Source organism: Girardinichthys multiradiatus, chromosome 8 (genome assembly GCF_021462225.1).
Source record: "Girardinichthys multiradiatus isolate DD_20200921_A chromosome 8, DD_fGirMul_XY1, whole genome shotgun sequence".
Taxonomy (NCBI): domain Eukaryota; kingdom Metazoa; phylum Chordata; class Actinopteri; order Cyprinodontiformes; family Goodeidae; genus Girardinichthys; species Girardinichthys multiradiatus.
Genome location: NC_061801.1, coordinates 7,512,215 through 7,538,651, shown reverse-complemented (window position 1 = coordinate 7,538,651; position 26,437 = coordinate 7,512,215). Strand labels below are relative to the sequence as shown.

At 42.5% G+C, this 26,437-nt stretch overlaps 1 protein-coding gene across 1 annotated transcript in view; it reads left to right on the top strand.

Moving 5' to 3' along the window:
• Positions 1 to 26,437, top strand: part of rasgrf2a (Ras protein-specific guanine nucleotide-releasing factor 2a) — a 67,716-nt gene extending 41,279 nt beyond the window's left edge. The window contains exons 9-29 of the mRNA XM_047371749.1: positions 206 to 324; positions 399 to 562; positions 2,583 to 2,649; positions 2,976 to 3,112; positions 3,208 to 3,290; positions 3,605 to 3,853; positions 4,036 to 4,128; positions 4,211 to 4,719; positions 10,518 to 10,643; positions 11,350 to 11,439; positions 12,125 to 12,231; positions 14,448 to 14,560; positions 14,731 to 14,791; positions 14,885 to 14,914; positions 15,118 to 15,221; positions 18,235 to 18,319; positions 22,292 to 22,489; positions 22,588 to 22,667; positions 22,775 to 22,892; positions 23,748 to 23,816; positions 23,905 to 26,437. Coding sequence (XP_047227705.1) covers positions 206 to 324; positions 399 to 562; positions 2,583 to 2,649; positions 2,976 to 3,112; positions 3,208 to 3,290; positions 3,605 to 3,853; positions 4,036 to 4,128; positions 4,211 to 4,719; positions 10,518 to 10,643; positions 11,350 to 11,439; positions 12,125 to 12,231; positions 14,448 to 14,560; positions 14,731 to 14,791; positions 14,885 to 14,914; positions 15,118 to 15,221; positions 18,235 to 18,319; positions 22,292 to 22,489; positions 22,588 to 22,667; positions 22,775 to 22,892; positions 23,748 to 23,816; positions 23,905 to 24,000 — 2,698 coding nt within the window. The 3' untranslated portion in view covers positions 24,001 to 26,437. The remainder of the gene's footprint in view (positions 1 to 205; positions 325 to 398; positions 563 to 2,582; positions 2,650 to 2,975; positions 3,113 to 3,207; positions 3,291 to 3,604; positions 3,854 to 4,035; positions 4,129 to 4,210; positions 4,720 to 10,517; positions 10,644 to 11,349; positions 11,440 to 12,124; positions 12,232 to 14,447; positions 14,561 to 14,730; positions 14,792 to 14,884; positions 14,915 to 15,117; positions 15,222 to 18,234; positions 18,320 to 22,291; positions 22,490 to 22,587; positions 22,668 to 22,774; positions 22,893 to 23,747; positions 23,817 to 23,904) is intronic.

Here is a 26,437-nt window from a genome sequence, read left to right as displayed (position 1 = left end):
TAATACTTTTATGGGTTTGAAATACAAAATATTACATGACATCAGCATGCAAATGACTAATTTAATGTAAATGGCAGAAACAGAATTACAACACACATTTTCTGACACATTCTATTCTAATAATAATGGAGTTTCATCTGGATCACTGAGATCTTCATTAAGTTGTTTCAGGGACACACTCACTGATGCCTGCTGGCTTTTTCAGGATGATGCATGATGAGGTGAGCGACACTGAGAACATCAGGAAGAATCTGGCCATTGAAAGGATGATCGTTGAAGGCTGCGACATCTTGTTAGACACAAGTCAGACCTTCGTCAGACAAGGTAACCTTCTTGTTTTCTTAGGTTTCTTTCAGTCATTCCTACACTCTTTCATTACTTAACTCTTCTATGAACAGGTTCTCTCATCCAGCTACCATCCAACAGTGAACGGGGCATGCTCAGTAAGGTACGCCTGGGCTCCCTCTCACTGAGAAAGGAAGGAGAGAGGCAGTGTTTTCTGTTTACCAAACACTTCCTCATCTGTACACGAACCTCTGGAGGGAAGCTTCACCTGTTGAAGGTAAACCTCCCCTATTTACAATCTGATTTTGTTTAAGTTCAGCAAGTTAATGGAGATCCTGAAACACCTTCAAATCTCACATAATGAGCTGGACGGTGTCACCGGGAATTGGGATGTCTGGATTTCTCTCCTGGACTTCTTACCTCAGAACCCATTCTAGGATAAGCGGAAGGAAGGAAGGATGGAAGGAAGGAAGGATAGATGGATGGATGGATGGATGGCATTGATATGCTGCTGTAACACTGGTACCTCTGTAAAGAAATGTCAGCTTAATAATTTGTTTTTTAAAGATACAGTATATCTGACTCAGAACATCCTGCTACAATCTTAATTAAACTCACATCTTAATTGTACAGATGACAAATACATACAAATCACTTTCACTCTGTTCACATTGTCTTTTTACATGACTTGTTGATAATTTCGCTTGTTACATGTTTCATTGTTTCCAGTTAATCATGCGTGTTCGCAGAAATTCCGAAAATGTAAAGAAAAGTGTTTTTCCTCCAGTATGCACATCTCTTTCCTACACCAAATGCTGTCTGAGTGTATAGTGCACAGAGAAGGTCTCAACATGTATACAGTCAGGAAGCTGCAGCAGGATATACTGTTATTCTTTCACAGTGAACATCATTGTAAAGGGAGAAAAAACTGATCTTTTAAATCAAAGTGATTTGCACAGCTTATGATACAGTTTTATTTTGAGACATTCAGAGGCAGATTTGTTGATGTTCTCCAGATCATTGGCCTGCTGAATAGACTAGGTGCACCTGAGTTTAAGCTCATAAACTAATTTGTTGCTAGAGAGTAGTATTCATGGTTCCATCAATTGCCATAAGTGGTCCAAGTCCTTAGGAAGCTAAACAGGCCAAGACCATCACATTCCCACAGTGCTTTGTTAATTGTACACCACATGTACTTTCCAAAAAGTTCTACTTTTTTCAGTCTACAGAATAATTTCCCAAAAGTCTTGGAGAACATCAATATGTTTTGGAAGATGGGCCTTTGTGGTTTCTTCTGTTTAAGTTCTTGGTATTCTTTTGACCACCTGGATGGATCTTGAATGCACTCTTGGAATAATTTTGGTAGACTAGTAAGTTGTAGGAACATTCACCACTGTTTGCTTTTCTGCATTAAACTTGCCTACGTCATACAGTAGTTGTTGAACAGCACATGAGTAAAAAATGATGTTTAAACTCCAAGCTGTGAAAACTCCTAAACCAGAGCTGCAGGGAAACACTGATGTCATACTTTTGTCGCAGACTTGAGAAAGAAAACAAATTTCTAAGTTCTTGTGGACTGCATACAGGTCTTTGCAAGGAAGCAGAAAGAGGCAGGTATTGTAGGACATGTGGAATAAATACTGAAAGGTGAAAAATAAAAGAGGCTAGATAACCTGCTCTACACTCAACATGAAAAAGCTCCAAGTCTTAGAGGGAAACAAAGTCCTTTCTAAGTAAATAAGGACATGCAAACACAGAAATTCAGAGCAGTAGGAAAAATGTATAAACCCTGTGGTTGTTCTGTCATATTGGGCTCAATCATGAAGAGCTTTATATGTAAGGACTTGAAGTTTCAAATTCTTTTCAGAATGAAAGCATGTGATCCCTCCTGCTAGTCAGACATTTTGTCGGTACAGTTTTTGCCAGCTTGAATCTGTTCAGGATTTATCCCAAAATATTCTAATTATGGTCATATATCTTCTGACCTTAGAAGTACAAATATATCAGAAAAATGTCCTTATCGTTATCACACAAAATATTAATTCTGGTGTAATAAGACAAAAAAAACAAGAAGGCACCCAGTGTTTTCTTTGTGTCTGGATTAGTGTCTAAAAGCTTTCTTCAGTAAGGCTTAGATTCCTTTGAGGAGGTGGCAGAAAAAAGATCCAGAGTGTTGTCACTTGTCAGTGTAGAGGAAAACAGGAAGAGCTTTGGTACATATCTGTTTTTACTCTATACTATACTGACCATTTAAAAGCAAACAAGACATACTTAATCTTGTTTTCTTATCTTAACAGCAGGGAGGAACACTGTCCCTGATCGAGTGCACTCTGATTGAGGAACTAGATGCCAGTGATGAAGACTGTGAGTTTCTCGTTGCAATCCTTCCTTATTTCTAAAATTCATTCAAGTTAACCACTGAGTTTCAGATTTCTACCAAGAACACTTAGCAGAATTAACTCAGCAACTGTGAAAAAAGTTTGGTGGAAGGAGAACTGTAAGAAATACTAACTCTGGAAAAAAAAAATTAAATTTGAAAATATTTTTTTACAACTTCGATTAAATGCAACAGCCATTTTAGACAGTTTACAGATTAACAAGAGTTCTAAACATTACAGGCCATTTGCAGCTCTGGGGTGTCCATGTTGAGCAGAATAAAAATGTTTTGTGGTTTCCTCTTGTATTTTTAGACAATGCTGCAGGTCCAGGGTTTAGTCATCTGGAGTTTAAAATTGTGGTGGAGCCCCCTGATGGTCAGAGCTTCTCCGTTGTTCTCCTGGCTCCTTCTCGCCAGGAGAAGGCTGCCTGGACCAGCGACATCAGTCAGGTACAGAGGGACTCAGAGCTACCATGACAGACTTTAGCTGATCTCCTGTAAGGAGTTCTCATCCTTGTCTTTGCTGTGTTTTCTTTCCACTTTAGTGCATTGACAACATCCGCTGTAATGGCCTGATGACCAGTGTGTTTGAGGAGAACTCCAAGGTTTCTGTGCCACACATGATCAAGTAAGAAAATGACCTCATTCTAACTGTGGACAATGGTTAAGTATTAAATTGCTAAAACAGTTTTACAGAGCTCACAGAAACACACGTCATAGTGGATACATTCAGTCAATGAAAATAATTAGAAGTTTTAAGTTTTATGTTTTAGTTGCATAGCTTGAGGAAAGCTGGATGAAATGGATTCACACAGTGGCATATATTGCCTTGCTGTATTCACATCCCTCAAACGTTTTCACATTTACTAACATTACAATATGAAACCTCAGCGTATTAATAGGATTTTATTTGCTATACCAACCGTGTGTTTTTCTCTTAAGGGCTGATGCCAGACTGCATAAGGACGACGTTGACATTTGCTTCAGCAAGACACTCAACTCCTGCAAAGTCCCTCAGATCCGATATGCCAGCGTGGAGAGGCTGCTGGAGCGCCTGACAGACCTGCGCTTTCTCTCCATTGACTTCCTCAACACTTTCCTCCACACATACAGGATCTTCACCTCAGCTGCCATAGTCATCGACAAGCTGGCCGACATCTACAAGAAGCCATTCACGTCCATTCCTGTGAGGTACATCTCACTGTGCGATAAAAGACTGAAGATGTTCCTTATCCTGATCGCAAACTTCATCTCATTCATACATCCTCATTGTGTTTCTACCCTCTTCACACCTAAAATCCTCTCATTCACTCCATCTTGTCTTGCTGTTCACCTCCCCTTTCATCATCCTTACATTCCTGTCGCTGCCTCAGGATCGAACAGCACTCATATGATCGTCTGTCCATCATGTCTCTCTGTCCTGACTACAGTCTCAAGATCACACAGCTGGCTTTGGACCAGTCCAAGTAAATACCATCAGTAGGACTGCGGAATGATTTGTGATACTCCTCAACAGAGCTGTAGACTAACTTTACTGATTTCTTTCAGGTCTCTGGAGCTGTTCTTCGCCACCAATCAGGGCGCCTGGGCAACAGACCCCTTAAACAACAAATCCCCCAGACTCTGCCGCAAGTTCTCCTCCCCTCCTCCTATCTCCATCCCCTCCCGCACCTCCTCCCCAGTGCACTGCCGCAAGCTCTCCCTCAGCTCCCCCATTAGTGTGAAAGTTGGGGCCTTGGACCTGTCCACGACGCCCTCCTCGTCTGCAGCCAACTCTCCCACTTCCAGCCACAGTCCCTCCATCTCCTCCCCTCCTGCCGGCTCTTCCAGGTTGCCTTTTGGCTTCTCCTCTCCTCCGCCCACTGCCACGTGCTCTCCCAGCCTCCCACAGGCCTCTGGGGTGTCCTCGCCACCTCCCTTCTCCACCAAAGCCCCGCTGGACCTCAGCCGGGGTCCCAGTTCCCCGGAGCTGAGTCCAGCTGCGGGGGAGGACGTCAGCGGAGAACTGCCTCGCCTTGATGCTTTCTGTGGGAAGCTGAGGCGTAGCATCCGCAGGGGTAAGAAACTACAAATCAGAGAATGATTCGCACTCAGCCAGTCCCAAATGAGCATTAGTTAATAGCCATACACCTCCCACACTTCAAAGTGTGTCACTGTAAGGAAATTACGCTTTAAATACAATTTTTTTTTTTAAGTCTGGTATTTGTGACTTGTACTTTAAATTCTGCTTAAGATGCTGTCAGACAGGGTTCCTAAGCAGTATGAGAATGTATGGAAAAGTCTGAATTATAGCTTTAATTTTTTCCAGGTCTGTGGAAAAAAGTGTGAAAATAAAAAAGGGAAAGGTGTATATATTTCCAGACTTTAACCCCAATCCCATGGTTTAACATATATGTCCATTTGATCCTTTCATTCATTTCTTTCTTGATTCCTTTTCTTCTTCTCCTTGCATCTTTAATTCCTTCCTTCCTTCATTCCTTCCTTCCTTCCTCGTACTCATACTCGTCGTCTTCCGCTTTATCCGGGACCGGGTCGCGGGGGCAGCAGACTCAGCAGAGACGCCCAGACGTCCCTCTCTCCAGACACCTCCTCCAGTTCCTCCAGGGGGAGCCCAAGGCGTTCCCAGGCCAGCCGAGAAACATAGTCCCTCCAGCGTGTCCTGGGCTGTCCCCTGGGCCTCCTCCCGGTGGGACGTGCCTGGAACACCTCCCGAGGAAGGCGTCCAGGAGGCATCCGGTATAGATGCCCGAGCAACCTCAACTGGCTCCTCTCGATGTGGAGGAGTAGCGGCTCTACTCCGAGCCCCTCCCGGATGGCCGAGCTCCTCACTCTATCTCTAAGGGAGTGCCCGGGCACCCTACGGAGGAAGCTCATTTCCTCCGCTTGTATCCGGGATCTCGTTCTTTCGGTCATGACCCAAAGTTCATGGCCATAGGTGAGGGTAGGAACGTAGACCGACCAGTAAATCGAGAGCTTCGCTTTTCGGCTCAGCTCTTTCTTCACCACAACGGACCGGCACAGCGCCCCCATTACTGTGGCAGCCGCACCGATCCGTCTGTCGATCTCCCGCTCCGTTCTTCCCTCACTCGTGAACAAGACACCGAGATACTTAAACTCATCCACTTGAGGCAGGAACTCCTCTCCAATCTGAAGAGGACAAGCCACCCTTTTCCGGTCGAGTACCATGGCCTCGGACTTGGAGGAGCTGATCTTCATCCCAGCCGCTTCACACTCGGCTGCGAACCACCCCAGCTCATGCTGTAGGTCTTGGCTAGATGGGGCCAGCAGGACCACGTCATCTGCAAATAGAAAAGACGAAATCCTCTGGTCCCCAAACCAGACCCCCTCCGGCCCTTGGCTGCGCCTAGAAATCCTGTCCATAAAAGTTATGAACAGGACCGGTGACAAAGGGCAGCCCTGCCGGAGTCCAACATGCACCGGGAACAGGTCCGACTTAGTGCCGGCAAACTCCTGCTCCGCTTGTACAGAGATCAGATGGCCCCTAATAAAGGGCCCCCGATTCCATACTCGTGGAGCACCCCCCACAGGGCATCACGAGGGACACAGCCGAATGCTTTCTCCAGGTCCACAAAACACATGTGGACCAGTTGGGCAAACTCCCATGAACCCTCGAGCACCCTGTAGAGGGTATAGAGCTGGTCCAGTGTTCCACGGCCGGGACAAAAACCACACTGCTCCTCCTGAAGCCGGGGTTCGACTATTGGCCGGACTCTCCTCTCCAATACCCTGGCATAGGCCTTACCAGGGAGGCTGAGGAGTGTGATCCCCCTGTAGTTGGAACACACCCTCCGGTCACCCTTCTTATGTAGAGGGACCACCACCCCAGTCTGCCAATCCAAAGGCACTGTCCCCGTCCGCCATATCAATGTTGAAGAGGCGTGTCAACCATGACAGCCCCACAACATCCAAAGACTTGAGGTACTCAGGGCGGATCTCATCCAACCCCGAAGCTCCGCCACCGCGGAATTTTTTATCCACCTCGGTGACTTCAGCCCGGGTGATGAAAGAGTCCAACCCCGAGTCCCTAGCCTCTGTTTCCACCAGGGAATGCGTGATGGCAGGGTTGAGGAGATCCTCGAAGTATTCCTTTCACCGGCCGATAATGTCCTCAGTCGAGGTCAGCAGCTCCCCACCCCACTGTAAACAGTGTTGGCGAAGCACTGCTTCCCCCTCCTGAGGTGCCGGACGGTTTGCCAGAATCGCTTCGGGGCCAACCGGTAGTCCTTCTCCATGGCCTCACCGAACTCTTACCAGGTCCGGGTTTATGCCTCTGCCACCACCCGGGCCGTGGCACGCTTGGCCCCACGGTACCCGTCAGCCGCCTCAGGAGTCCCACAAGCCAACCACAGCCGATAGGACTCCTTCTTCAGCTTGACAGCGTCCCTTACTGCCGGTGTCCACCACCGGGTTCGGGGATTGCCGCCGCGACAGGCAGCGCAGACCTTACAGCCGCAGCTACGGGCAGCAGCATCGACAATAGATGCAGAGAACATGGTCCACTCGGACTCTATGTCTCCAACATCCCTCGGAATCTGTCGAAGCTCTCCCGGAGGTGAGAGTTGAATACATCCCTGACCAAGGGGTCCGCCAGACGTTCCCAGTAGACCCTCACTATGCGCTTGGGCCTGCCAAGTCTGTCCGGCTTTCTCCTCCCCCAGCGGATCCAACTCACCACCAGGTGGTGATCAGTGGACAGCTCAGCCCCTCTCTTCACCCGAGTGTCCAAAACATGCGGCCGAAGGTCTGATGATACGACAACAAAGTCGATCATCGACCTCCTGCCTAGGGTGTCCTGGTGCCAAATGCACTGATGGACACCCTTATGTTTGAACATGGTGTTCATTATGGACAATCCGTGACTAGCACAGAAGTCCAATAACAAAACACCGCTCGGATTCAGATCGGGGAGGCCATTCCTCCCGATGTCACTGTCGTTCCCCACGTGGGCGTTGAAGTCCCCCAGCAGAATAATGGAGTCCCCAGGAGGGGCACTATCCAGCAACCCCGACAGGGACGCCAAGAAGGCCGGGTACTCTGCACTACCACTCGGCCCGTAGGCTGAAATGATAGTCAGAGACCTCTCCCCAGCCCGAAGGCGCAGGGATGCGACCCTCTCATCCACTGGGGTAAACCCCAACACGAGACGGCTGAGCTGGGGGGCGACAAGCAAACCCACCCCAGCCCGCCGCCTAACTTTCTTCCTGTGAAAATATCATCATGAGTTGTCATGAGACTGGAAGCTATGTACATTTGAGTCAGGAATAGAAAGGAATCTTGACCTAAACAATGTGAAGGAACTATGTGCATAATTCATTTGCAGCTAATATTAAACCAGACTCTGACATGTCTTTAATTGTGTTCTAGCAAATCAAGCAAAGTGAAAGACATAAATGGGACAGCATTTCTCTGCAGAGGAATAATCAGGCTTTTAGATTAACATCTGGCTGCAGTTCAAAGGAGGATCACTATAAAAACAGACTCAAAAAAGAGGGAAGAGAAAGAACATGAAAAGACAGGGAATAGATAGAGATAAGAAAGGAAATAATGACATGAAATGAGAAGCTCTGCAGCTGTATCTCAAATAGCCAATCACCCAAAGGTTCATGAACTTTGTTTAAACAGTTATTCTTATAAACTCACAAAGACAAGAAACTCTGATTATGTTAGTTGCTACAAAATCTTTAGTGTTTTTATAAGATCTGTGTTGTAAAATATATGAGTAAAATGCATTATTGGACTTTCTGATATCCTGCAAAAGCTTAGGGACCTCCTGATCCAGAGTTTTTGTTACCACTACCCAGCCTATGCCGTTGAAATATAGGATGTATATATTTGTTAAAAAAATTCTGTTGGATCTCTACATTGCAGGTGTTAAGGCAACCTGATTTGCTTTAATAGCAGCCCTCATCTGGATTGTTAGCTCTGGTGTCTCTCATTTTCCTTTTGTTAGTTGTGCACCTTTTTTTTAAACAATTTTTCCTTGCACTCAACTTTCCATTCATGTGAATACAGCACTTTGTGAGCAACCACCTTCTTTAGCAAAGACTTTTTCTGGCTTACTCTCCATGTGGACAGTGTCATTGAAGGGACAACTGTAAGGACAGCAGTCTTCTCCATGTAGTGCTGGTCATCAATTATAAGAAAGGTTTGATTGCTGTAATACCAGCAAATATTTTTCCATTAATTATAGAAAATGGGAATAAATAATTTTCTGCATGACTTTGTTTATGTAAATATAAGCAGAAACATTTCTTTTCCAAAAGTTGCTACTCCTACATTGTTTTATTAGGTTTTGAGAGAATAAATCCCCTTCCATCAAATTTTCAACCTCAGCACAGATTATGTGAATGGCATAAACACAGTCAATTAAACAGATTAGTAACTGTTCAGCTGTGTCCGTAAAAATACCACAAAATGAATAAAGAGTTTTTAGACATGCTGTTCAAGTAAACAAACTTGGATATTCAGCTAACCTGAACAACACAGTATGCTGTTTATTAAGGGACAAAATAAGCTTAGATGAAAGACAATTCATTTTCTACCGCTTATTCCATAGTGGGTCGCTGTTGCCTATCTCCAGCAGTCTATGGGCAGGAGGTGGGGTACACCCTGGACAGGTCCCCAGTCCATCACAGGGCAACACATGAACAACCATGCACACACTCATTCACACACATAAGCGCGATTTAAGGCATATCTTTGGACTGTGGGAAGAAGCCGGAGTACCCGGTGAAAACCCACGCATGCACGAGGAGAACATGCAAACTCCATGCAGAAAGATCCCCGGCTGGGAATCGAACCCAGGACCTTCTTGCTGCAAGGCAACAGTGTTTGAAAGACAATTCTTGAAGAGAAATTGATTCATGATGGATGTAAGTTTTTAAAAAGTATACTAGGTCTAATGATGATGGCGTCATAATCAATAGGAGGCAACAATCAGTGTGTAAAAAGCCAAAATCAGGACACAGAATTACTTTTCCTTTTTCAAAACAAAACTGAAGATGAATCCACAGTTGCTCAGGGTTATTGTAGATGAAAATAATGCCCCCTGTGTTTAATCAATCTTGCCTTTTTATAGACCCTAGACTACATCCAGAATGAACATCTTGTTCCTTTCTATAGAAGCGTTTGTCACAAGTTTAGATGCAGCATGTTAAATTCACATCTGAAAGCTTGTGCTGACCTGGTTGAGATGTGTTTTCTAATTCATATGTGTTTCACAAATATGTTTCAAACAGTCTCAAATATTCTGAATTTAGCCAAGTGTCATACCAGCTTGTGTTTTGAGTTCTTGAGTTTGTGTTTTTGTAATATTACCTGGTCTGGTCCTTTGTTTTCTGTCTCCCTGAACCCCAAGCCCACACCTGTTCTGTGTTTTCCCCTGATTGTCTTTTCACGTTTGTCATTGGTTCCCCTGCTGTTGAGTTTTGTATTTAAGCCAGTTTGTTTCCGTTGTTCCTTGCTGGTTCTTTATGTTATGTGTATGTGCGATCTCATGTGTTTGCCACCCTGTCTGTGTCCTGCCATGGATAATAAAGACTCATCTTACCTGAAAACCTCGAGCTTCAGGAGCCTTCCCTGCATTTTGGTCCATCAAAAACCCACTTTATGACACCGAGGTCCTCATCTTTGCTCTTGCTGTGTTTGAGCAGGATTTTTGTTATTCTTTCTCCAACCTTTTTCACCATTTTTAGAGATTATTTTGTTTTAAGACTGAAAATATCTAAACTAATAAGGCAACAAAAAACAAAAATGTTGCCTTATTTTGTTTTCTATCTGTAATGTGGAAATCACCTGGATTCATACTGAATGTTTGACCTTTTCTCCCACACAGCTGTCCTGGAATCAGTGTCACTGGACAAGTTTATCCCTGAATCCCCATCCAGCATTGAGCCGGGGGACTTATCTCCCTGCCGCTCCCCGTCTACACCGAGGCATCTCCGATACAGACAATCTGGAGGTACCACTTTTAGACTTCAAAAAATTAGACTGTGATAGATCATTTTTAAACTACATACTACTACATTTATTCTGTACAATCCAAATGAAAAACAACAAAATCTGCTAAAAGGAAAAAAAAACTCGTTGCATAAGTGTGCTCACAATTTGCTGCATGGTTTGTCAAAAACCCTTTTGATTCTACATCAGCGTTCTTTGGCAGGAGGCTAACAGCAACACAAATCTGAGTTTGGTAACATTTGCCTACACTACTTTGCTAAAGCTCCTTTTTTTATTTGGATGTATGCTCGGACTCCCTGTGATCCTATAAAATAATATCCCCCTCATTGATGTTTGATGATGATCAACGACTTCATCCAACTTGACTAAAACATCTAAAGATGGTGTTGTCTTTGTGCCAGGCATACCCATCAGTATAGTAATCTGGTTTCATCAGATTCTCCTCTGCAAACTAAAGGACAACTAGGACAGCTGAACTTCGTTTCAGGTTCATTGGATTCTCTAAAACAAATATATTGAGGGCTATTTTTCCAGTATTATTTTTTTGTTTTTACTTGAATTGTTCAGAATAAATGTGACAATAAAGGTTGAACAGTTTTAAAATGATTCATTATTAGAACCTGTAATTTAAAGAGTAGTGTTTACACTTTTAAGAGTCATTGTAGCAGACTTCACATTATAGTTTTTATGTTTCTGGTTGCTTGCAGTCACAGCTAGCGAGAACCCTCGCTGCACCATGTCACCAGCATCAGCGTTCGCCATCGCCACAGCTGCCGCAGGGCACAACAGCTCGCAGGGTGAGCACGTCAAGTCACGAAGGTCACAGTGGACAAAGCTGAGGGAGGGAGCTCTGGTTGTGTTGCCAATTAAATTATGGGTTGTGGAGCCGTTACAAGGACAGCATAACGCATTGTTAAGATAACAGGAAGGATTTCTGCTTCAAGAGGAAGAGTGAAGACCATCATTTAATGAGCTTTCATTGTTTTACCTTTAGACTTTTTTTTCTTTTAAAATTGGTGACTTAAAGCATCAACAAAGCTGTAAAATAAATACAAACAGAAGATCAAGTTTCAAATAAACATCATGCATTTTAACAACTACATGTAATAACTCATAAAAATCTGAAATCTAGAAACATGTAACAATGCCTTGAGAGTGACTCATTTTAAATGTGATTTCAGACTAAGAAAGATCACAAGATGAAGACAAAATACATTTATTTATGCAAAAATATATTCTTTATTTTATTAAGGCACTGATGGAAACTTCCTGTCATCTTTCTAAAAGGCCCTGCTGTATGTATAACACAGGTGTTGCTGACCTCATAAGCATTTTCTCCTGATTTAAAGCTCTAAGATTTACTAAAGTAATTTTATCACAATAAATATACCATCGATTCTTATAATATGTGTTTCTGGATTGAAGTCATTTTCACAAAGAAAGTGTCTGTTAACCAAATCTGGATTGTTTTTGCCCTTCTAGGTTTTAGTAACTCTGAGAAAATGTGTGACAAGGAATTCATCATCCGCAGAGCTGCTACCAACAGAGTCCTCAATGTGCTGCGACACTGGGTCTCTAAACACTCTCAGGTGAGTCAGGGCGATGCACCGCGGTACAGGAGGAATCACGTTTCATGCCTGTTTTTAATCAAAGCAGTCAGGCTTTTATCATTTATCCTTTCTAGGAAAAAAGTGGACGGATTAGTGGTTTAGCAAAAAAACCTTTATTTTTATTGTGTCAGAGTTAGTCCACTTCTTCTCTGAGTCTGTCACCGTAGTGACCCATGATGGGTAACCTAACCTGCACCGATTAGTACATGTAAAGCAGAGCGGATTTGATGGGCTACGTTAAACTATATTAAGATCAGGCCTGATTTGGTTGGTCAGAACTTCTTGATAAATCCATTCCCACGTCTTCTTCTTGTTTAGTTAGCTCCTTGTTTACTTAGCTTCTAGTCAGAAAAAACTAAGATTGATCTTTTCTGCCACAAACACTACAGGCGAGTTTACAATTAAACAAAGGATGAACATGTAGAAAAACATGATCTCTGTTAATGATGGAGTATTTGTCACGATGTTGGTCTGTTTCTCTACTCAAAGCTATAGGAACCTTATTAGACTGCATGGCATCTAATCTGATAAAAAGAGCCTGAATAGGAGTCATGGTGGACCCTGCTGATAACTGGCTGTCATTAGAATGGATAGGGCTTAAAACTTAATCACAATCATTTATAGCATCTTCTATATCAATCAAAATCTTAGAACATTGTTAAACCAATAGTCAATATAACGGGGAAACTAAAATTTTCTTTGTAGATCCATCATGTGTTTTCTGCTGAAAACTCCCCTGATTCTACCCGGACACACACATATTCATATTAAATAATATCAACTTGGAAAGTAGTCCATTTTACTATTTATATCTTCCCACAAAAATTATTTCTGTTTGAAATGGCAAACATAAATATACTTTTATTTAGGCTGCAAAAATCCTAATTCCAACATGAGCTAATCTGGCAAATAATGGTAGAGCTTATAAGGTTACCATAGATGCAATTATTACTCATGTTTCTCAGTGTTTTCCACACACAGCTGGAAGAGACGGCCCCTTTGGTGGAGCACACATAAAAAAGCTGGTTGCTGTTTCTGCTTTCGCTGCATCTCTTCTCCAGTTATTGCTCTCCCTGACAGAGGTGCTCTTTGCACTACATGTCCTTCCCATCATGGAAGCATGCGGAAAGGTCAGCCTCATCCCCAGGGAGCCCGAGAGAACTATCATTTTTATTTAAGATTATATAAGGTGCTATTTTTGCTACTGGATGTTGTTGCCTGGAAAAGTAAACTTGTTTGGGCCGGTTGAGAAATACAGCTCTGGTTTAGGAGTGTGAGGTAGTTTTTGACCTTTCACAATCACATTTTAATAAAAGAAATAAAATAAAAACATAATATCATCATCTTAAATATTTTCCATGATACCGTTGTCATCCTTGGCTGAAAGTTTAATGTCCTATGCACTGTCCGTGAGCGCCTCCAAGTGGTCAAATATCAGTTTATCAACAAATAAATTGCAGGTGAGTCAGTCCTCATGAGCACAGACAGAGCATCTGCATGGCACAGCATGAGATTCAGTACAGTTATTAAGAGGTGGTTGACACATTTGAAGAGCACTTTGCGTCTTTTCGGATTGAACTGGGTGTGCCACAGCATCAGGTGAGTGGAAGGGCATTGCTGGAATGCTATGTCGTTAAAGCCAAGTATCTTTGTGGATCATTGATATGCTAGGCAGATGAACAATATTGTGATGGGAATATTAATTACCTAATTAGGCTTTTGTTTTACTTTTGCCATTTTGTTTTTTGTTTGTTTTGTTTTTGAGCATCTCATTGTGCAAAAATATTAAATATGCCACACCTTGATAAAGCTTGGGCTTAGATTTAAATACTTCAGAACCTCGTAAAGACCAAATACGTTTTTATGTCTTGATGCATGAAACCATAGAACTGAAATAGGATTTGCTCTCTTTATACCTTAGCTGGATTCACAATGAACACCATGGCTGCAAAACTGAAAGTGTTAAAGGGAAAATCATAGTAAATATGGCTTACAATAGTAATTTTATGGGGTTCAAATGAATTATTTTTAATGGTTTTAACAGGTTCCTTTTTTCAGTATGGATCTTACTTTGGATTGTTCTTGTTGCGCGGAGTGGACCAACTCAGTCTTCATTGTAAATGACAATAAACCTCCTTAAGCTCAAACCTTCTGATGCACAGTTATGTATAAAATTCCCTCCATCTCTCTATCAGGACTTTGACATAAACAGTGAGCTGAAGACAGGGGTTAGCAGTCTGCTGGAGGAAGTGCTGCGAGACCCAGATCTTCTGCCCCAAGAGAGAAAAGCAGCAACCAACATTTTAAGGTCCAGACTGTTTCCTGGCACATCTCTATAAGCTGTTTTTATACAATTGTGTTATTTTTTGCAGTTAAATGTTTAGGCATTTATAATCTGTCCTAATGCATCTTCAAAATCACCACCAAACAGAAAAGATCTCTCCACCTGCAGCTGTAACACTGTAGTTTGCTTTGCAGTGCCCTTTCTCAGGATGAACAAGACGACACCCAGCTGAGGATAGAGGACATACTACAAATGGTCAGTATTAGTGCATATGTAACACTTCCCTGAAGAGGTTCGGTGAAGCAAAACGTTTTAAATGACTTCTCTTCTTCTTATTATGTGGAACAGAAAAGCTGTCCTCTTCTGCATTTCATTGCGGTAAGGACAATTATTTCTGGGAATCCCCTTCTCTCTAAAAATCCAGCAGCTGTTATTTTTAATTCTTCCACATTCCTCAGTCAAATGTGTTTCTCCGACATGGGGAGCCGTTCTGGTGATCCTTCCAGTAGATTCCTGTGAAGTTAATGATCTTAATGTTACGTTATCCACACATTGAGCTAACATGTCTGTGTGTGATCAAGGCGGAGTCTCCTAAAACCGAGTGTTTTGAGTCCCTCTCGGCCATGGAGATGGCAGAGCAGATCACACTACTGGATCACATTGTCTTCAGGAGTATTCCCTATGAGTGAGTACACGGCTAACACCCACTGTATTTTCAATCAGCTTTTTCCAACTCTTTCTGACCCCAATCCAAACATCATTATATGTAACCGTTTAATGATTGAAGGGGGTAAATATACACATTTAAAATGGTAATGACAATTTGATGTAAGATGGAATAAGAATGGTAGGTTTATTTTCATTTTTGTTGTCGATGCTGCTGCCCGTAGCTGCGGCCGTAAGGTCTGCGGTGCCTGTTGCGGCGGCAATCCCAGAACCCGGTGGTGGACACCAGCAGTAAGGGATGCTGTCAAGCTGAAGAAGGAGTCCTATCGGCTGTGGTTGGCTTGTGGGACTCCTGAGGCGTCTGACGGGTACCGTGAGGCCAAGCGTGCTGCGGCCCGGGCTGTGGCAGAGGCAGAGGCAAAAACTCGGGCCTGGGAGGAGTTCGGTGAGGCCATGGAGAAGGACTACCGGTTGGCCTCAAAGCGATTCTGGCAAACCGTCCGGCGTCTCAGGAGGGGGAAGTAGTGCTTCGCCAACACTGTTTATAGTGGGAGCGGGAGGCTGCTGACCTCGACTGAGGACATTATCGGGCGGTGGAAGGAGTACTTCGAGGATCTCCTAAATCCTGCCATCACGCATTCCGTGGTGGAAACAGAGGCTGGGGACTCGGGGTTGGACTCTTTCATCACCCAGGCTGAAGTCACCGAGGTGGCTAAAAAGCTCCGCGGTGGCAAGGCTTCGGGGGTGGATGAGATCCGCCCTGAGTACCTCAAGTCTCTGGATGGTGTAGGGCTGTCATGGTGGTGGTCCCCCTACATAAGAGGGGTGACCGGAGGGTGTGTTCCAACTACAGCGGGATCACACTCCTCAGACTCCCTGGTAACGCCTACGCCAGGGTATTGGAGAGGAGAGTCCGACCGAGAGTCGTACCTCGGCTTCAGGAGGAGCAGTGTGGTTTTCGTCCCGGCCGTGGAACACTGGACCAGCTCTATACCCTCTACAGGGTGCTCGAGGGTTCATGGGAGTTTGCCCAACCGGTTCACATGTGTTTTGTGGACCTGGAGAAAGCATTCGACTGTGTCCCTCATGATGCCCTCTGGGGGGTGCTCCAGGAGTATGGAATCGGGGGCCCTTTATTAGGGGCCATCCGGTCCCTGTACGAGCGGAGCAGGATTCCAGGATTTTGGTCTGCATTGCCGGCACTAAGTCGGACCTGTTCCCGGTGCATGTTGGACTCTAGCAGGGCTGCCCTTTGTCCCCGGTCCTGTTCATAACTTTTATGGACAGGATTTCTAGACGCAGCCAAGGGCCGGAGGGGGTCTGGTTTGGGGACCAGTGGATTTCGTCTCTTCTTTTTGCAGATGACGTGGTCCTGCTGGCCCCCTTTAGCCAACACCTACAGCATGCGCTGGGGCGGTTCGCAGCCAGAGTGTGAAGCGGCTGGGATGAGGATCAGCTCCTCCAAGTCCGAGGCCATGGTACTCGACCGGAAAAGGGTGGCTTGTCCTCTTCAGGTTAGAGGGGAGTTCCTGCCTCAAGTGGAGGAGTTTAAGTATCTCGGGGTCTTGTTCACGAGTGAGGGAAGAATGGAGCGGGAGATCGACAGACGGATCGGTGCGGCTGCCGCAGTAATGGGGGCACTGTGCCGGTCCGTTGTGGTGAAGAGAAAGCTCTCAATTTACCGGTCGGTGTACGTTCCTACCCTCACCTATAGCCATGAACTTTGGGTCATGACCGAAAGAACGAGATCCCGGATACAAGTGGCTGAAATGAGCTTCCTCCATAGGGTGGCAGGGCACTCCCTTAGAGATAGGGTGAGGAGCTCGGCCATCTGGGAGGGGCTCAGAGTAGAGCTGCTGATCCTCCACATCGAGAGGAGCCAGTTGAGGTGGCTCAGGCATCTATACCGGATGCCTCCTGGACGCCTTCCTCGGGAGGTGTTCCCGGCACGTCCCACCGGGAGGAGACCCAGGGGACGGCCCAGGACACGCTGGAGGGACTATGTCTCTCGGCTGGCCTGGGAACGCCTTGGGCTCCCCCCCGGAGGAACTGGAGGAGGTGTCTGGAGAGAGGGACGTCTGGGCGTCTCTGCTGAGTCTGCTGCCCCCGCGACCCGGTCCCGGATAAGCAGAAGACGACGAGTACGAGTACGAGGTTTATTTTCAACCCCATAGGTTTGTCGGCGTGTTTCTGAAGAATATGCGCAGCGCATACACCCTTTATATTTACATTTTGTTACATTACAAAAGCAAACTTCAATGCATTTTATTGAGGTTGTAAGTGATAGACCAATACAAATAAGATCAAAACTGTCAAGTGGAAAATTAAATTAAAAATTAAATTAAAAAAACCACCGGGTGCCTCGGAGGTTTTTTAAACAATGGTAAACAAACAGCATGATGAGAACCAATGACCAAAAACAGTGGAAAGCAATGAGAAAGGTGATTTGCATGAAAAACTGTATGTGTGGCAGAAAACTAACTGCTCATTACCCTGAACACACAAACGCACAGTAAAACGTGGTGGTGGCAGCATCATGTTGTGGGATGCTTTTCTTCACTATGAAAAGATGGGTGGAGCTAAATAGAGGGCAGTCCTGGAAGAAAACCACTTAGAGTTGCCTTGCAGCAAGACAAGAACCCTAAACATACAGCCAGAGCTACGGTGGAAAAATTAGATCAAACTATATTATGTTTTTAAAAGGCTCAGTCAAAGTCCAGATCTAAATCCAAACAAAAAAAACATATTGTTCAAAGACATTCACCTTCCAAACTCACTGAGTTTCTGTTTTTTTTTTGCAAAGAACATGGTCAAACATTTCAGTCTGTTGATGTGCAAAGCTGGTAGACACAAACTTGATTTAAAGAAGCTGAACACAAATGCACACCACACTTTTTAGATTTGTATTTATAACAAAAATGAAAATCATCTATTGCTTCCTTTCTATTTAACATTTATGCTCTGCATTACCATGTGAAAAACATTAAGGGATAAGAGAATGACTGACTGTCTCACTTTGTGTGTCCATTCAGGGAGTTCTTGGGTCAGGGCTGGATGAAGGTGGACAAAACTGAAAGAACTCCATACATCATGAAGACCAGCCAGCACTTTAATGATGTAAGAACGAAAGGTTTGCTTTCCAAGCATGAGTGTGTAACAGTATAATGTTATTGATAAGTTAATGAACGTCTCATCAGTCTGGTCTGTTTTATTCTTGGCCCATTTAGAACAAATGGGGCAACTTTTTTAAAAGGCGTATTTAATGAGTTACTAATGCTTGTATCATTAACTCAGCATAAGGTTACCGATCCCAATTCATTATAAAGCAAAAAACCGTTTCAACTGAGGAGACTTAGCTTCTGTACAACAACACGGAGCTGAGCAAAGCTAAGTGAGCATGCAGAGAGAATAGGAGGAGAACAACGAACCTACAGGTCCTTCTCAAAATATTAGCATATTGTGATAAAGTTCATTATTTTCCATAATGTCATGATGAAAATTTAACATTCATATATTTTAGATTCATTGCACACTAACTGAAATATTTCAGGTCTTTTATTGTCTTAATACGGATGATTTTGGCATACAGCTCATGAAAACCCAAAATTCCTATCTCACAAAATTAGCATATCATTAAAAGGGTCTCTAAACGAGCTATGAACCTAATCATCTGAATCAACGAGTTAACTCTAAACACCTGCAAAAGATTCCTGAGGCCTTTAAAACTCCCAGCCTGGTTCATCACTCAAAACCCCAATCATGGGTAAGACTGCCGACCTGACTGCTGTCCAGAAGGCCACTATTGACACCCTCAAGCAAGAGGGTAAGACACAGAAAGACATTTCTGAACAAATAGGCTGTTCCCAGAGTGCTGTATCAAGGCACCTCAGTGGGAAGTCTGTGGGAAGGAAAAAGTGTGGCAGAAAACGCTGCACAACGAGAAGAGGTGACCGGACTCTGAGGAAGATTGTGGAGAAGGGTCGATTCCAGACCTTGGGGGACCTGCGGAAGCAGTGGACTGAGTCTGGAGTAGAAACATCCAGAGCCACCGTGCAGGAAATGGGCTACAGGTGCCGCATTCCCCAGGTCAAGCCACATTTGAACCAGAAACAGCGGCAGAAGCGCCTGACCTGGGCTACAGAGAAGCAGCACTGGACTGTTGCTCAGTGGTCCAAAGTACTTTTTTCGGATGAAAGCAAATTCTGCATGTCATTCGGAAATCAAGGTGCCAGAGTCTGGAGGAAGACTGGGGAGAAGGAAATGCCAAAATGCCAGAAGTCCAGTGTCAAGTACCCACAGTCAGTGATGGTCTGGGATGCCGTGTCAGCTGCTGGTGTTGGTCCACTGTGTTTTATCAAGGGCAGGGTCAATGCAGCTAGCTATCAGGAGATTTTGGAGCACTTCATGCTTCCATCTGCTGAAAAGCTTTATGGAGATGAAGATTTCATTTTTCAGCACAACCTGGAACCTGCTCACAGTGCCAAAACCACTGGTAAATGGTTTACTGACCATGGTATCACTGTGATCAATTGGCCTGCCAACTCTCCTGACCTGAACCCCATAGAGAATCTGTGGGATATTGTGAAGAGAACGTTGAGAGACTCAAGACCCAACACTCTGGATGAGCTAAAGGCCGCTATCGAAGCATCCTGGGCCTCCATAAGACCTCAGCAGTGCCACAGGCTGATTGCCTCCATGCCACGCCGCATTGAAGCAGTCATTTCTGCCAAAGGATTCCCGACCAAGTATTGAGTGCATAACTGTACATGATTATTTGAAGGTTGACGTTTTTTGTATTAAAAACACTTTTCTTTTATTGGTCGGATGAAATATGCTAATTTTGTGAGATAGGAATTTTGGGTTTTCATGAGCTGTATGCCAAAATCATCTGTATTAAGACAATAAAAGACCTGAAATATTTCAGTTAGTGTGCAATGAATCTAAAATATATGAATGTTAAATTTTCATCATGACATTATGGAAAATAATGAACTTTATCACATATTTTGAGAAGGACCTGTACTTGGAGCTGATGGTAAAACCCTGAAAGTGGTTTTATTTTTGGCTTCTAAATGGAACCCACTTCTATCAGTCACCAATATCCTGATCATTTACAATGTGAAATGGGGGATTTTGAAATTCAGGTCACACTTTGCTTTTTTATAGAAAACCTTAAAGAGCAACTTAATAAAGACAAATGCTGCCACAGTGTACTATATGACAGAGATGTTGCATCTCTCTGATCAAACTTCCAGTGTGTAGAATGACATCTAGTTGGTGCAATTACATAAATTCCTCCCACTATCTTCAAATTATAATGGCTTAAATCATAAAATCCAGACTGGGAAGACAGTGTCAGTTGGTTTCTTTATAGCAACACCAGTAGCATGACAGGGTGGTGAAGAGCACCCTGTCATGCTACTGGTGTTAGTTTCCTGTGGTAGGATAATGACAGCATAATCATGCTTATTTTAAACTAAATTCTATTAAAATGTGAACAGGGTGATCTTCGTCTGAAAACTGAGCAGACTGTTGAGTGTTTAAAGCATCAAATTATAAGTTCTACATATCTTTGTGAAGTCGTTAGGTTCAGGATTGGGAAATATCTTAAATCAGAAACTTAGAAACACAAGAAACACAAATAACATGTTAAAGAGCTTCTGGCTGTGCGTTACAGCTTAAACATGTTGTACATTAGTTTTCATGTAGTGAACCCCCTTCAAACATACTCAGTATGCAACTAACTTTTAGCCTCTTAACTTTGTGCAGGAGTATTTTCTGTGAACTGATCACAACACTGCTACATGTAGTCATGTAATCTGTTGTATTTGCATAGCAGCTTTTGACCGTAGTGTGTTCCAGACAGCAGGAAATACAAGAACTTTGTCCCATAATCTCTCAGAAGACACACATCAAAGTGCTATCAAACTTGCTGGAGGCAGAGGGGGACAGATACCATTGAGAGGAACGTTTTTAAACGCATTCAAATAACATTGCATATTTCTAACACCGGCTGTATTTGATAGGAGAGTTGTACTTACCCACTGAGCAACAGCCCTGTTTCTAACCTTCAGGTTAAATGTGAACCTGATTTACATATAAGTCAACTGTCTGTCTATAGTTAGCCCTCATTTAGGCTTAAATATTTTGTCTAGGTTCAAACCAAGCAGGACTGCCTGGTCTAAAAGTGGCCTAAGCTTAGACTTAGAATACAAAATTAACCAAAAACATTATGGGACACCCAACACTGTTGGTGGCTTTTGTTTTTAATAAATAGTTTAGATGAGGAAATCACCACTGCCTGCTTCTATTTAAATGCCCTACTTTCAGGATATAATATCACTGTGGTGGAAATGATTTACATTTTCCATAAATTTCACCCAGAAGCCAAATATCCCTAATTTTGTGTAAGTATTGTAAGTCATTTGTGCATCAGGAAGAATGTGATTGTGTAGCTCAGCTAGTAAAGATACCATGTCCATAACCTGGAGGTCCCAAGTATGAGCCTTGGTCCTGTTTTGGGGGCTTGTTGATATTGTCTAAACCTGCTCTACATTCTAAAACAAAACACCTGAAAGCAAATAAAAGCACATTTACTTTTAGACCAGACATGGTCAGCTGTTGGCTCAGTGGGAAGACTCAAAATCAGAAAGACTGCAACCTTTCTGTGTATGACCTTAATACATTGTTAGTGTGGCTGGTTGAATATGACTAGCAGTGTGAAACCACTCTGAGTGAGCAGTCTAACTATGTTCAGTCAATTTATCAGATCTACCAATTTTAGCCTAGACATCTATGGACCATTTAGACAGTGTTTAAATGTATTTTTAACAAAAAAAAATGATCAAGGGGTTTTTATTATATAATCAGCATAAATCATTTGTTTTATTTGCTTTGTGAAATTGTGAATGAGACGGTGGTGGAACAAAATGGATCAGAATGTTTGTGGACAATAGTTTTAGTGGTTCAGACCCTAAGTTGAGCTCTTTAGCCTATATTTTTGTTCCTGTTAGCAAAATTGTTTACCGTCGTGATCCTTGAAACCACAGGATAACTAGAAAACCCCTATTTATGAACCTCGCTCCTCAGATGAGTAACCTGGTGGCATCTCAGATAATGGCCCACACTGACGTCGGGTCCCGGGCCAGCTCCATTGAAAAGTGGCTGGCAGTAGCCGATATCTGTCGCTGCCTCAACAACTACAACGGAGTTCTTGAGATCACCTCTGCTCTCAACCGCAGTGCCATCTACAGGCTAAAGAAGACCTGGGCTAAAGTTTGCAAACAGGTATACATACTGTTACTAAATCGGCTGATAACAGTAGCACCTACTTACTCTACTTTATGCACAAAACGTTTTATTTTTTTATGTTTGGGGGTTTTCAGACCAAGGCACTGATGGACAGGCTTCAGAAGATCGTATCGTCAGAGGGGAGGTTCAAAAATCTTAGAGAGACGCTGAAAAAGTAACTACAGTCACAGAAAATTGAAGTGATACAAATAATTAATTTCTGCCCCACAGAATGATGTTGCCACCACTAGAGCTGTCTAATTGTTACCTCCTTGTGCGCAGCTGCAACCCTCCATGTGTTCCCTACCTGGGCATGTACCTCACTGACCTGGCCTTCATTGAGGAGGGTACACCCAACTTCACAGAGGAGGGGCTTGTTAACTTCTCCAAGATGAGAATGGTGAGACACTTGTCTTTCCTTCTGGTGAAACTATACACAAGGGCATTATTTCCAATCCATTTTGAGTATAGCAGGGTCAATTTATTTTCTGAAGATATGAAAGGTAAATTAACCATCCCTGAGGGATATTCTCTCAGTAACTCTAAATTGAAGGCTAATGTTTTGCCTTACAAAGTATAAAAGACTACAATATGACTGACAACCTAATAATTAAGGCAGTGTACAAGTTTATACATAAATCAGTTCAGGTGTGCAGGACAATGGAGACTTCAGGTGGCCGAAAAAGGTACGAAAACAAAAATTGCATAGTCATCACAGACATCACAAGAGGCCCAAGAACACAGCTGCCTTTTAATAGATTTCAACAGATGCTGAAGTATTGAAGTTGCATGTCTTATGTAATGTCCCCAGAGGCATTTGCTTATGTTTTTGGGAGAGTATATATTTTTATTAAATAAATGATGTTTCATAAAAAATAAAAATAAAAATAGAAAAGCTGATCATGTCATTTTGTTCTGTAGGTGAGTTTATTTCTTTTTAGAAATGTGTGGCTACTAAAAGTTAGAAATGCTTCAGGTTCTATGTCGGGATCAAAAGTCAATTGATCACCAGTGTTCACCAATGCCAGTTGATCAGCTTGATTGTTGGATCGCTTGTGATGTCACCCACCCAACTATACACAAAGGAGAATCAGGAGGGTTTTTTTCAGTCCGCTTTTTAGAAGAATATGTTCTGTGAGATCCATCAATTATCCAGCTGGCTTTGTGTTAGTCAAGAAATGTTAGTGAGGAAAAAACTGCACCCCTGGATAGTAGCCTTACCTTGACTTTTACTATGCTCTGTCTGCTCCTCCAGATTTCTCATATCATCCGGGAAATTCGTCAGTTCCAGCAAGCTCCTTACAGAATAGAGCACCAACCCAAGGTTCGCCCAATAACAGGCCTCTTTGTCCCATGTAGTTTAATTAGGAAATAAAAAAATGACTTTCCCAAACATTTCTGTTTTGTTTCAGGTTACTCAGTTCCTGCTGGATAAGACCTTAATAATGGATGAAGATACCCTGTATGAACTCTCCCTTAACATTGAACCTCGAGTATCGCCTGGTTAATTTTACACAAAAAACCTGCATATACTGTACATATTTACATATCTTTCAGCTCAAAGTAGAACCTTTTAAATAAAAGAAGTGTTTTATATAACACACAGGTGGTCAAACAGGGTAGTAGGGGAAACTCAGGAGAAAATGTGCCTTGTCTTATGAAGATCTGATGTATTTATATAGTTTTTACACTGCATCACAGAAACAACTCCATGTCATACACTCAAACCATTATGAGTAGAGACACCCTTGAACACAGCACAGGAATGTTGCTGCTATCACTCTGTGAAGACAGATTTGTCTTTGTTGTCTTCCACACAAGTGTCATTGGATGTTTTACAAATGTTGGATAATCAGGATGTGATAATCGGATCCCTGCTGACAGCCATTTTACCTGCTCTTGTGAATATTATATCGAAGAATCAGGTTTACCTTAATTAAGTACACTTTAATATTATTTGTCTGTGTGATTGTAATATTTTAGAAATTAAAACAACTTTAGTGCCCGTTCAAACAGAATTAAGGCTGGGTTAAGGTTGGCACAACTTACAGCTTCAGCTATTAGAACCTGATTGGATCACAGCAAATTTGGGAAACCTTGTTTAGTGTGTCAGCAAGCAGTTACGCAGGAGAAGGTCTTATCTTTTTTTGCGAAAGATGAAATGTATGGATGGACCTTATCTACACCAGAGACCAAATGTTTTCCATATTATTATTGCTTTGTCTACCAAGCAAATCTGATAATTATGGTGTCCTCAATAAAGCACACATAGGCCTAAAGTTTATGTCTAGTTAGGTAAAATGTGTCTGTGGCCTTTCTAAAGGAAAACATGGCTGTCATAATTGGCAAGGTAAGATATATTTTAAGGTTTTATTTAATTGTTAGTAAGAGCTACAGGCCACATGTTTCTAAAGAATTCAAATATCTACAAGTTCTCTTAAACTGCAGTGCAACAAAGACTGTTGAATCACATATATATATCAACTCATAGTATTCGTCACTATCTCAAACCTCGTCTCTGTCTACAATAATCCCCTCATCCCGGTTGGTGATACAGATCTGCAAATAATAAATGCTCTTTGACTTTGATTTCCACAATTTACAATAACACAAAAACTTGATTGTCCATTAAATGCTCCATGTGAGATCCCTCCAGCTGATTTCTAGTTCTTGCTATGCTCTGTATGTCCAGAGTACCAGACAGAAAGAAAGTAGACATACCATGAAACCATCTAAAAGGTCTGGTGAAAAGAGAGCTGACACCAAATCTCTGCTTTCTGTTTGCATAGAAGCTAGCTGATAGCAGCAACATAAAGTTAGGAACATAAATTTTCATGAGTCAATGTATTTTAAAAATAAGGCAACAACCTACATCACTATAGTGCATGGGCTACTGATGTGTTTTTGCATCAAAACAAGTTCTTCAGTTACAGAGAGAAAAAGGCTACTGGTGGCCAAAGCTGAGGCTAGCTTTGACTCCAATCAGACTAGCTTAGATAATCTCCATCTTTTTAAATATTTTATTTCTTAGGGAGTAATACACTGTCACACTTTGTGCTTCAACTTTGACTACAGTAAATATCTTTCAGGAGCAGGAGAGAGTATTCTAACAGTCAAAAAAAATAATGAATTTCCTTAATGAATGTTTTCACAACTTTATAATATTGCAGTACCGTGTTTGAATGAGTTTAGTCATTTTTAGAACTTTAAATATGTCAGTATGCCACACAGTGATCCTGGTGGCCCCTTGGAAAGTTTTTCTCAATGGTGTTCATGGTCACCTGATATATCAGCTGCGATTTCATTTTTAATCTTGTAAATCTATACTATCTAACTAAACTGAATGGTTATGTGTTTCTTTTTTTTCTTTCTACGATGTGACATTTGCATGTTCCCGTTTTCTAAATGGCTTTTAGCAGAATTAGGACTTTTATCCGACTTGACAAACGATACATCCCCTTTTAGTTTTACTTGCTAAGAATTTTGTACACACATTTTTCTGATCCAAATTTTTGAAGATGCTGGTCCTGAAAGGCACCTGAAAGAAAACATCACTGTTTAATACATTTCTCTGACATTCATCTCTGTAATTAACCTGACCTGTAATAAACCTGTAGCATGTAAGTGCATCACTGTAGTGAGGTTTGCACTATTAATTTATAAAACATTTTGCAAGGCTCTTCAGTTATTAATAGCATAAATATAGCATAATAATGGCAGTTTATCTTTGTAGATGCAACTGAGTCATTTCTTTTTTTAGACATATTTTTGCCCTTTTCCGTTCTGAAATCTTCTGTAACTTCTATGCATTAGTGTTCAAGACTTTTCTTTCACTGTTGCATACTTCGAATCACATATTTTTCTTATTTCTTTGCGTCTTTCTTATTTTCTTTGTACAGACATTTACACTCTAAAAGCTTGAAAATAAAATTTTGGGAGAAAAGA